General features: G+C 43.4%; 1 protein-coding gene across 3 annotated transcripts in view; it reads right to left on the bottom strand.

Annotated features, from left to right (window-relative positions):
* TMCC3 (transmembrane and coiled-coil domain family 3) overlaps positions 1-12,320 on the bottom strand; it is a 250,045-nt gene that overhangs the window by 56,361 nt on the left and 181,364 nt on the right. The window contains exon 1 of one of the 3 annotated variants that reach the window (XM_019710312.2): positions 9,195-9,449. The exons of the other annotated variants lie outside the window; for them this stretch is intronic. Within the exon in view, the coding sequence (XP_019565871.1) occupies positions 9,195-9,272 (78 nt within the window). The 5' untranslated portion in view covers positions 9,273-9,449. Of the gene's footprint in view, positions 1-9,194; positions 9,450-12,320 lie in introns of those variants that run through there. 3 annotated transcript variants of the gene reach the window in all.

Genomic DNA, 12,320 nt, shown 5'->3' with positions numbered 1-12,320 from the left:
CAGGTCATCAGAAGACTAGAGACAGCCTGGAACAGACACAACTCTCATTTTTCCAACCTCATCCATCCAAGTATTCCTACGCAGACAAGACTTCCTTTGACTCCCCAGACGGCTCTTTTGGTCATCTCAAGACTCAATTACTCAAATAGTCACAATCCAGGAAAAAAATATTTCTAAGCATCTAAGGAGAGATGATACAGGAAGACCAGTGTTGCCCTAACTGATTCTGAATTCCTTTAGGTGGTATAAAATGAAAGCACTAAATGACACAGAATCACAGTGGGCAAGTAACTGCCTTGACAACAACCCGCAACCCAATCCAGTTGGTTTAGGCCAGGAGAAAAGTCTGTTTCGTGCTAACAGCTCTCACTAAGCTCCAGCGTTTACTAATCTTTTAAATCTGGCACTGCAGGCCTCAAGGATCAGACAATGTTTAGCTGGACGTGTAACACTGATACTTTAAAAGCAAGTTTAAGTTTTAAGGAGTGAATTGATTTGGAAATATTAATAATAGTACAGGTGCTCTGTGCAGCTGTGGGAATGACTGAAGTTTGGGAAACTGTAAACAACGAATGATCCAACGTCAGCGTAACTGACGCTACAATGGGTTTCATGGCTGCTCACACACACACTGTAAGTGGAGTTGACGTTCAAGTTTGACTCCTGAGTCCATCCTCTTCACCCGTAATGCTAGTCCTCAAATCCAGAAGCAAACTAAGGGAGTGAGGCTGAGGATGAGAGAAAGGTGGTTGAGAAAATTTAAGAAGAAAACCATTGGATGTGGCACGGAAGTGGGGTGACTGAGGGAGCTTCCCAGGCATCTGGCTTGGGGATTGGCTATTTGGGAAAAGTATTAACCAGGAATGGGGGGGCATGAGGGAATGAATTAAGTTTGACATACAGACTTTGAGGTGCCTGTGGAACATCTAAGCAGAAGTATCGTGCATTATGTGGCAAAGCCACATCTGACGGGCACTGGGCTCTCAAATCAGTGTGGAAGGCAGAAATCACCCTTTCTCTCAGACAGACACTCCATGGGGGACTGGCACTGGATGCACCTTCTCTCGGCAGGTCAACAGACCCTCTCTTTGTCTTCCCTCCAGGGTTGGAACAGAACCAGGTGACGTTCTTGTGTGTAAGGGCTGTGTTGTATGAAAATCACATGTACTAAAGACACCTGGTGTTAGAAGATACTCTCAATGAGAGGCCCACAGGAACAGAGAGCTTCAGAGGCAAGAGAAGACTTGGACTGAATTCTAAGTTGAATACGTACATGATACAACTCCGTGATTTATGGATCTGGCCTGTTTTTTCCCAATATCCTATCCCAACAGGTGGAAGGTCAAGATAAAGATGAACCCATTTCTCAAAACTTTATTTTGAAAAACACAATAAAAGGGACTTTATTCAGAAAAGATAATTTTTAAAAAGTGACAGCAGATCCAGCACAGTTAAGTAGTTTGATATATGAATCGTCACCCCTCTAAAAATCTGGAAATAAATTCTGAAGGAGGATGGCCTCACACTAAATAATTCAAATTCACTTTTTTTTTCACCTAGAAGATGCAACAAAAATTTAAATCAGTTCAGCAATTCTCTACTGAAAATAATTTTAAATCCTCACTCTCCCTTGTTTAATTTGGAAATGTTAATCCCATATAGTAGCAATTAACTTGGTATATAAAAGTATTTAAAGGTGGTACAATGGTTAGTCTGTATTAGTTACATAAGTTCACTGGTTACAGTCTGGCTGGATGTCACTTTTCTACTTCTGCAACTGGAATGGTCTGGAGTTAATGTCTAAATTCCCTTCCAGTTCTAACATAGCAAAACCTTTGAGTCTAACTTTCCAACCCTCTACCTTACATCTGAGAAGCTCACAGCTTCAGTCCAGTGACGCTGAGCCCTACAGGGAGATGTGAGAGCCCACACAAGGGTGCCAAGGGGGAATCACCCTGATGTCCTTCAACTGCTCACCCTCCAGAGGCCAAGTATCAGACTAAAAGATGGTTTTTCAACTCTTCTTAAATCATGAGCTTATTTAACAGCCTCTAAGACTTCCCCAAACAATCAGCAAAATTCTTACATCCTAGGCGTTATAAAAGTTCCTAGATTATCACTCTAAATCATTCATTCATCAAATGTTTACTGGGGACATATGACTACGTGCCAAGAACTGGCAAAGTGCTCTATCCCAAGAATCTCGAACACGCTGTCATCAACAAGACAAACAGTAACAAGTGTTGGGGAGGCTGTGGAGAAAAAGGAACCCTCATACACTGTTGGTGGGAATGCAGACTGGTGCAGCCGTTATGGAAGGCAGTGTGGAGGTTCCTCAGAAAATTACGAATAGAATTGCCGTATAACCCAGCAATCCTCTCCTGGGTATCTACCCCAAAAATCTGAAAACATTTATACATAAAGACACGTGTGCTCCAATGTTCATTGCAGCTTTGTTTACGGTGGCCAAGACATGGAAACAACCAAAATGTCCTTTGATAGATGAATGGATAAAGAAGTTGTGGTATATATACACAATGGAATACTATTCGGAGGTAAGAAAAGATGATATAGGAACATTTGTGACAACATGGCTGGATCTTGAGAGAGTAATGCTGAGCGAAATAAGTCAGACAGAAAAAGTAGAGAACCATGATTTCACTGATATATGGTATATAAAACTGAAAACAACAAAAGAACAAGACAAACAAATGAAGAAACAAAAACTCATAGACACAGACAATAGTTTAGTGGTTACCAGAGGGTAAGAGGGGAGGGGGGCTCTAGAAGAGGGTAAACGGGGTTTAATATATGGTGATGGAAGGAGAACTGACTCTGGGTGGTGAACACACAATGCAAGATATAGATCATGTATTATAGAATTGTACACCTGAAATCTATGTAACTTTACTAACAATTGTCACCCCAATAAACTTTAATTAAAAAAAAAAAAAGAATCTCGAACACGACTCTGGGCAGTTGTCCTGCAAAGGTTGAACACCTCCATTTCTAAGGGATGGACTTTCCCTCAGAGAGACTCCATGGGGGATTGGCTTTGTTAAGCTTTGTTAAGACAGAGCTGCCCTCCAGTACTCACTTCAAAGGCAGAAGGTAGGAAAGTGGTTAAAATGTACGCTCTGGAACTACTTGTGGGTTCATCAAATCCTAGCTCTATTTCCTAACAGCCACAGGACCTCGGATAAGCAACTGCCTGGGCCTCAACTCCCTCATCTGTACAATGGACCTATAAATAGGATAGCGTTAGGATTCAAGGAGACAGTGCATCTGAAGTACTTACTATTGTGCCTGGTGTATAGCAAGGACTTAGCACATGTTGGCTATTATTGCTACTGTATTCTTCTTTTCATGTACATTCTTTTGCCTCCTTACAGAGGAACAATGAACATATACACTGTTTCCTTCAAGTAGCATCCCCTTCCCCCCAAGGGAATGGAAGCAGTTGGATTATGCACTGATCATATATCCCTATGTTCCTTTTCTGAGGAATGTAAGATCCACATTTTGATTCATAGTACAGTGATTCATGGTTCTCTTCCTCTTCTCTCACTATCCCCTCCACTGAAAACATAAAAACACAATTAAGAAACAGGAGGGCTGCAAGCTACAGCCTCCTAAGTCAAGAGCTGGGCGATTTCCATCCAGAAGGACCAGGCTGGTTTCTGACCTTAACAGCAGCCCTGCAGACGCATGCAGTGGGTCTGAAGCAAAACACACTGAGATCCAACTTGGTAGCAGAACAGCGATGTGACAAGCGGGCGTGCTGCTGGTGGCTGGCAATTTGTTCTCCTCTAAAGAGAACTGGGGAGCTTGCAGCCACGCATAGCTCAAAAAACACACGCATCAATCTATCCATCCTAAATTTCAGAAAACTCCAACTTGGGAGACTCATCATTACTCATCGTTCCTTTAATTAACTGTTTAGAATAAAACAAATCACTGACTAAAAGTGGACTCAGGAAATACTCAGTTTCCCACTTCACTAGGTCAGTGTCATTTCTCTAGTTCCTGCCCAGGAAGTAAGCTTACAACCATCACCCTACTGCATCACTGCACAAGCATTTCCACTGTGAGAATGGCTATGATACCCTCTGCTCCTTGGCTGCTTTTGGTCATTACTCATCATCCAATTCTGGATTGACGTGCAAACCATAGAACACTTAAAGGTGCACTACAGGCCGCCACCATGCCTGACACAGGTTTCCCCTTCAGATGTTAAGACTTGTACTTACTATCATCACTTCCTCCTGTAAAAGAGAAGGGTACCTCCTGGGCCCACAAGTATAAATAAGATACAATCACCAGATATTAAGCTTCCAGAGAGGCCAGGCTTTCCGTTTCATTCGCCATTACGTTACTGATGCCCAGGATGGCAACCAGCACATAGAAGGTGCTCAACAAATATTTATTGAATGAATGAAGCTTCTTGTACTCAAAGTGCCAGTGTCTGTAGTTTATAAACATGTAAGTGACAAACACGTAAACAATCAATATGATGAGGGAGGAACAAAATGCTAAAAATACCAGAAAAGACTATCCTATTCCCAATATTAGCACGCTTTCCATTTTCAAGCTTATGATCACTTCTTATATACCATGTTTCCCCGAAAATAAGACCGGGTCTTATAGTAATTTTTGTTCCAGAAGATGCATTAGGGCTTATGTTCAGGGGATGTCATGCTGAAAAATCATGCTACAGCTTATTTTCCGGCGAGGTCTTATTTTCAGGGAAACACGGTAGTAATAGCAAAAATGGCTACATTCCACTTAGTTCTTAGTGGGCACCTGACATTTCATAGACGTTACTGCATTTTTTTCCTTTCAACACCCCTAGAATGTGGAGGAAGAAACCAAGACTTAGAATGATTACAGGGTCCAAAATCACACCACTAGTAAGCAGCACCAGCACAAGATCTGTCTTCTGGGGACAGCCAGAAGTGGTTCTGCAGGCAGAATACTCTGGTCCTTGCAGGCGGAATGGAAGGTGAAGAAATCACAGAGCAAAGAGGAAGCTAGTGTACCAGTTACCTCTTCCCGAACTCCTAAGTGGCTAAACTAAGGTGGGAGACGACTGGGGGACACAGGAGGAAGGAACCAATTCCAGAGAAATGTCGAAGACAGACCCAGAGGAACGGCTGATAGATTAGAGATGGGGGTGGGGAGGGGAAGCATTCAGAATGATTAGCGGTGATACCAACAAAACAAGAAAAATTATTCCCCTTACAGTAAGGATAAAAACAGCTAACACTCGAGCGCACAGAATCAGCTTCTCTTTTTACAAATGCTCTCTTGCTAAAGAAATAATCACTCCCAGAAGTAGGGACTTTTATCACATTTTACAGACGGGGCACTGGTTAGAAAGGTTAGACCTTGCCCTAGTCCCCCAGGGGAAGAGCCAGACTACGATTCAGGTCTGATCAGACATCCCCAGCTGTTCATCACTGTACCCAGTACCCAACTGGCTGACGGTGGCATTTCAGAACATTTAAAGATTAGAACTAACATAACATTTGAAGTGTGAACGTTATTGATTAATAAAAACCAGTGGCTGTATAGAAAGCAGACTGCCTGTGTTCTTAAAAAGATAGGCTTTATCTAGGGCATGAAAAAAAAGTAGGATTCTAATTACGTACGTTCTTTCTTTTAAAGTAGGGGAATATTATGTGCATCAAGTTAACAGGCACCATTTCTGAGTTTTACCCAGATGAAGTTTAAAAACGTGAATGACCCAAACTTGTCAGCTTACAGACGATCATGGCATTCATTAGTTATATTACATTTTAACTGAGGGGGACAAAAAAAATCTAGGTTAGTCCACCTGGCTGTAAAAATAGGCTTCTCCAATGTTAAAATAGTAAACTGCCTCATTATTCTTTTAGTCTCAAAGGCTTAATTAACCAAGGTCAGCAAGAGAAATGTGTATTTGCCGTTCTCTCAACAGGGTATCAGTTTTGAACTCAAAAAATTCAGTAACCAAGAACTTGATCTTATAGTCTTAGGTCTTTCCTGGGAGAAAACTATGTATCTCTGAGAGGTTAATCAACTCTTCACAGGCATCCCCAATCCTCATTATGTTTTTAGGGGAGCGAGTTAACCAAATGAATTCAAAAAGGGTTCTTTTAAAATCCTATATTAGATGGTTTATTGCAAAGGAGAGACTGACATTAAGAAATTAAACTCTAATACTGCTCGATATTTTCCTTTTGCATACTTTCTGAGTGCAAAGAAAATATGCTTTATAGCTACATCTAAGTCAGTCCCACAAAACAGGAGCTAATATCATCTAATGGGATAAAGACTTTCTGCACAGGAAAATTGTTGCTGCTTTCCCTTCATTACAGCAGGCTCATTGCAGCCGTAAGGACAAACTCAAAATTACATCAACTCCACTTCAGAAAAGTCTTATGCATTTACAAAATTCCCATTAGTTCTCTCTATTCCTCACTGTCTCAACAATAAAAACCCTAAAAGCAGACAGTCAAGAAGTTTAAACAGGGCTCTATCTCAGCATCACTGCTGTAGAGCTTGTGGTTCCTGTCCACGCACGTTCCAGCTCTCCTCGGTCTGATTTCTTCTAGTCCTCACTAGATTTCATTAGCCCAATAAGCTAATTTAGAATAATCACTGCATATCATGTCTAACTCAGTTTTAATACCTGGACTATTTAAAAATCAGGTACAGCCAGTCATACGCCACATAACGTTTTGGTTAATGATGGACAACATATATGACTGGGGTCCCATAAGGTTTCGATGGAGCTGAGAAACTCCTATCACCTAGTGACATCTTACCCCTTGTAGTGATGTTGTGACACAACACATTCCTCACGTGTTTGTGGTGATGCTGATGTAAGCAAACCTACCGTGCTGCCAGTCGTATAAAAGTATAGCACATAGTTATGTGTGGTACACATAATACTTGATAATGATAATAACTATGTTACTGGTTTACGTTTTTACTATACTATACTTTTTATCATTCTTTTAGAATGTACTCTTTCCATTTACTAAAAAAAAACCCCACCAAAAACAGTTTGCTGTAAAACAGTATACTGTGTTATGACAGCAGCAGCCTCATACACCTGTTTACCACATCTTTTGATTGCATCGTGTTCTCTTGTTCTTGATTTAATCTCGTGTTTTGTACAGAAACATGCTGTTAAAGCTTTTAACTTAGGAGCTATAGCATACAGCCTAAGTGTGCAGTAGGCTACCCCACCTAGGTTTGTGTAAGTGCACTCACTCTATGATGTTCGCATGACAAAGTTGCCTATCTCCATGCTATCAAAACAGTGTAGTAGGCATAACACCATGGGTAGAATTTTAAAGAAAATACACCCCCCTTCACATAACGTTGTGGCACTTTAACAGAAAAGATGGGTATGGGAATGAAACAATTGCAGATGCAGCAGAAACACTAAGTCTGAAGTTACACGTTTGCTTTGCCACTTTCCACCTGGAAATACCTGACGCACAAAGTGTATCACCACTGTTTTACAGATTATGAAGAATGAGTTTTGGAAAGTTCTATGAGTTTTGCCAAATCACTTCAATGAGCTCACAGTGAGCTATCCAACCCTCAAAGATTACTAATCTTGTTGTTTACACAAAGAGTATCACAGTTGTGACAAGTGAAACCAAGCTTCCACTTTTTTCAAGTCTGAAATTTCTTCTGTCAACTGCAACATCAATAGAGACTCCCCAACTACGAATGCATTAGAATTAAAGATCTTCTTTACCTTTCTGCAGTTAACTCCGTTAACCAGCAGGCATCCTTCCAAAAACTTCTAAGTGTAGGTAAACAAAGATCTTTTATCCATGCTTTCTTCCAAATGGAGTTTCTGATTACTTTCATAAGAAATTGTTATTAAACTTTTAAAGAAAATGTAAAAAAAATAAGAATCATTTTTTTTTGGGAGGTGGAGAGTGGAGTAGATGCAGGAGGTTAAGTATTATTCCCCTACATATATTTAATCTGTAAAAATTTAAATCATTCTGTTAAACTGATTAACAGACGCTAAAGGAAAAACGGAAAGCAGGTAAATATATCAGGGACTTTTTACTTCACTTCTGGGGTAATTACTTACTTCTCCGAATTATAATTAAACACCCAAATCCTACACAAGGGACAAGGCCACATTTGTCACTGTTGCTACTTTTCCCATCTGGCTGGCCTCTTGATCTTGGAGGTGGAAGGCCAGAATCTAAGCAAGACTACCTCGTGAACTTTATACAGGGAAGCTGATACTCAAATGCTGAGATTCCCAACAAGTGAGCAGTTAGCTGAGCAAAGAACAATTCCAGGTACGTCCTGCCAGAACAAATGGCAGCGTGGAGAAGTGCGGTTCTACTTGGCACTTCAATCCGATTCAACAGCCCTGGAGGGCAAAGGTATCCCCGAGGGGGCGGAGGTTGCTTCTCCCGGTAGGGACGGCGCTCAAGCTGCGGCATCCGTCTTTATTTTGAAGCGCTACATAGCTCGTCTCTGCGGCCTGCTCTGAAGAGCTATTTTCGCCCACAGCCAAAATCTGCAACAGCAAATTACACTGCAAACAATGGAGAGGGCGCCTGCTCCGCACGGCTAGAAACTCCAGAGAGGCAGAGCAAGGACTGAGTTTTCACTTGGGCAGAACCGCGAGCAGCCGCCGCGGGGGGCCGGGAAGCTCGGCCGCCACCTGCCCGGCGCCCGAAACCCCGAGGGTTGGGAGACGCGGCGGCAGCTGGGAGATGAGGAGAGGGAGGCCGTCCCACCGGGGACACCCGGCCGCGGGTGGCGGGATTCCCTCGCGTCTGGGCACCGCGCGGCGGGCGCTCCCTGGCGGAGAGGGCGGCAGAGCGCGGCCGTCGGGGAGATTCCGGCGTCCCCGCCAGGCGCGGGGGACCCAGGACGGCGGGGGGCGGGAGGGAGTCGGCGGGCCGGCCTTTGCTCGGCGCCCCAGCCCGGCGGTGGACCTGGGGTCTCCCAGCCGTAGGCCAGGCCCCGACGCCCCCTTCCCAGCCTCTCCAGCACGGACAGGGGCGGAGAGTCCCGGACCCCGGGTAGCAGGGGAGGGAGAGCAGCAGGCAGCGAAACGCGGGGGACAGGAGTTCACGCGGGAGGCGAAGCCCACGCGGCCTCGCCCCTCGGCCCGGCGCCCCCACCGGCGCCCCCACCGCCACCCTGCCCGCGCCGCTCACCCGGCTCTTGCAGCGCTGGTGCCGGCCCGGGTCGGAGTAGGTCCGGTCCACGGTGAGCGCCGTGTCGCTGCCCGGCATCTCGGCGCTCGCGCCGGGAACTTTCCCGTCTCCCGCGGCCGCCGCGCCGCGAGCTGCCGGCCGTGTCGGGGTCGCACCGGCAGCCGCGGCGGAGCGGGAGGCGCGGACTACTGCAGCTGGTACCGACAGCCGCGTGGCCGCCCTGCGCCGCCGCCGCCGCGGGGCGGAGGGGAGGCTGGGCGGGGACCGGAGAGACTCCTCCCCATCCACTTCTCCCCGCCTCCCCCTGCGCGCCCCGCGGAGGCCCCAAGACCCTTCTCCTGGTGCGATGTCTCCACCTCCCTCCCTTGCTGAAACTTGATTCCACCCCCTCCCACATCGCCCTCTTTTCTCTTCAAAAGATAAGTGACACCTACACTATTTGTTGACTTATTTGTATACTTAAGATAAAAGATGGGTTTTTGGCAAGATGTTGAGGCTTGCCTTACATGCTTCCTTTCATGTTATTCTTTTAGTCAACGTGCACCTACTGTGTGTGCATCTGCCATATGCCTGACCCTGGGGCAGGGATCAGAGATGTTTCTTTTTAAGCCCATGTTTTTCTTATGATTCCACCGAGCATAGAACACAATTGCACTTAAAGATCTATGCTGCTGTGTGTTTTGATTTTGCAGGGCCGGCTCACCTTGATGTTGGAAGGTACTTACAAGTCCACATACCTTTTCATTTTTGTAGTCCCTATTTCCAGTGAATAATCCCTGCTCACAAGAAATTTGGAGTCTAGAAGAGAAAGGACTGATTGGTGAATAATTAAATATGCTCCTAAACCAACAGCCAGAACGCTCGGTCTGGTTGTGTAGGCTGTACTCATGGGAGATTGAGCTGAAATTCTGAAAGGCAAAGGCTCCAGAGAGGAGTTAAGTGCAGTGACCAGCCCAGAAGGAAGGAGGCGCTGTTCTAAGTGCTGCTCCTCCCCTTCAAAGGGCTGGGGGCAGGGGCTGTGCAGGCCGAAGAAAAGTACCGAGCATAAAAACAAAGGGACATTTGGAAAAACCTTCAGTTGTCAGTTTAGGGAGTATCTTTAGGAACCGAAAAACCTGATGGAAAATGTAGGTGGAGACCACGTGGTGCAGGGCTGTACTTTCAAGACTCCGAAGTTCAACCTTACTCTGTGGGTGCTAGGCAACTGCTGGAGGTTTCTGGACAGGGAAATGACAATATCAGGATGGAAATTTAAGATACATATATCTGATAGCTGTGTGAAGCACTGATTGAAAAAAGCAACACGTAGAATAATTTATATGGTATTCCACCATTTATGTAGAAACCATATATATGTATGTGCTTATATATGCATGACGTATTTCTGGGAGAATAAACAAGAAACTAGGGAAACAGACAAGAAACTAACGGCAGAAAAGGGGAACTAGGCAGCTGAAAGGAAGGGATAGGAGGGAGATTAATTTTTCACTGTACTTTTTAAACTTGAATGTTTGAATTGTGTGCATATTCAAAATGTAACTATTCAAAATGTAAAAATATATTTTAAATAAAGAGGGTAAACTTATATGACACAATTATATCAGGCAGAGAGAGTTTTTCAGGTAAGTTCTTCCAAAGCAGAGAAAAGAGACTGAAGTGTGTGGGTGTGTGTGAGAGAGAGATTTTTAGCTAGGGTGGCCAGAGAAGGCCTCCATGATAAGGTCACATTTGAGCAGAAACCTGAAAAGTAAGGGAGCCAGTGATGTAGATATCTGAAAATTTCAGACAGAATATCCAGTTCAAAGGCCCTGGAGTAGGTACATTTTGAGAGTGTTTGAGGAAGAGCAAGGAGACCATCATTCCTTGGAAAGTAAGAGATGAAGTCAGAGACATTTCAGAGGGCTGGATCATAGAGGGCCATTCAGGCCATTTTAAGAATTTTGACTTTAATTCTAAGGAAGGTTGGAAGGTTTGGAAATTTTTAAGCAAAGGAGTGGAATGGCATGCTCAGCCTTTTCACTTGGGAAAAAAATATATATCCCTACCTCACAGCATACACAAAAATCAATACCAGATAAAGACCTAAATGGGGGGGGGGGGAACACAACTTTTAAAACTGTCAGAAGAAAATGGGGGAGTGTCATTATGATCTCAAGCCACAAAAAGTCATAAAGATACAACCAGATGAAAAATTTAAAACTTCTACTGATGAAAAGAAGTAATAAGTTGAAAAGATAAGCCACAAACAGAACTCGAGCTGTAAAAATCAATATGGATGAATTTCACGAACAGTGCTGAGAAACAAAATAAGCCAGCCACATAAAATTACATATAGTAAGATTCTATTCATGTAAAGTTAAAAAATATGAAGAGTAAATGATTTTCTTTTTAGGAGAACACAGATGTATAGTAAAACTATTAAGGAAAGCAAAAGTATGATAAACACAAATTTCAGGACAGTATTCATCTCTGGTGGGGGGATGAAGAAGGATTCAATAGGAGAGGGGTATAAGATTATAAATAATGCTCTATTTAATGATGACTATTGGTACACTGCCTGTGTATTTATTCACACATAGTATTTCATAATAATTTTACAACTTAAAGGCAACAAAGAGTCAAGGGACAGATGTGATGATGTCATAATTAATCTTGGAATTTAAATCATCAGTGGGGGTAGGTACCCCCCTAATCAAATAAATAAACATAACAGTACTCTTACAAGTATAAAGCTTAATATAAAGGCAAAGCAGGCTGTTGTTATTAAGTCATTATTTCGATTTAATTTTACAAAGATCCATTCTAGAAATCTATGCGAATCTATCTCTGGGTTTCCCCCCTCATTTGCCTGATAACTAATTATTTTTTTTCCAGCTACTTAGGGCTATCTGAAGTATATTAGTGGGGTGTGTCTATGTATAACTCTGGTGTGCATGAACTTAGAGAGGTCAGACCTAAATGAGGTCCCTGACAAACCACGGTTGGACTTTGGTTAGAATGACAACAGGCATCTACTTTCCATTTCTATTACTGTCTTGGCATTCCTTAGAAGAAGTCCATGCTGGAAATGCTTGCTCTCAAAGAAAAGGATGAATACAAACTTTATTAGTCCCACTGAAATTTCAA

Source organism: Rhinolophus sinicus, linkage group LG02 (assembly GCF_036562045.2).
Source record: "Rhinolophus sinicus isolate RSC01 linkage group LG02, ASM3656204v1, whole genome shotgun sequence".
Lineage (NCBI taxonomy): Eukaryota > Metazoa > Chordata > Mammalia > Chiroptera > Rhinolophidae > Rhinolophus > Rhinolophus sinicus.
The sequence above is the reverse complement of the archived record's forward strand: the minus strand, read 5'-3'. Positions and strand labels throughout refer to the sequence as shown.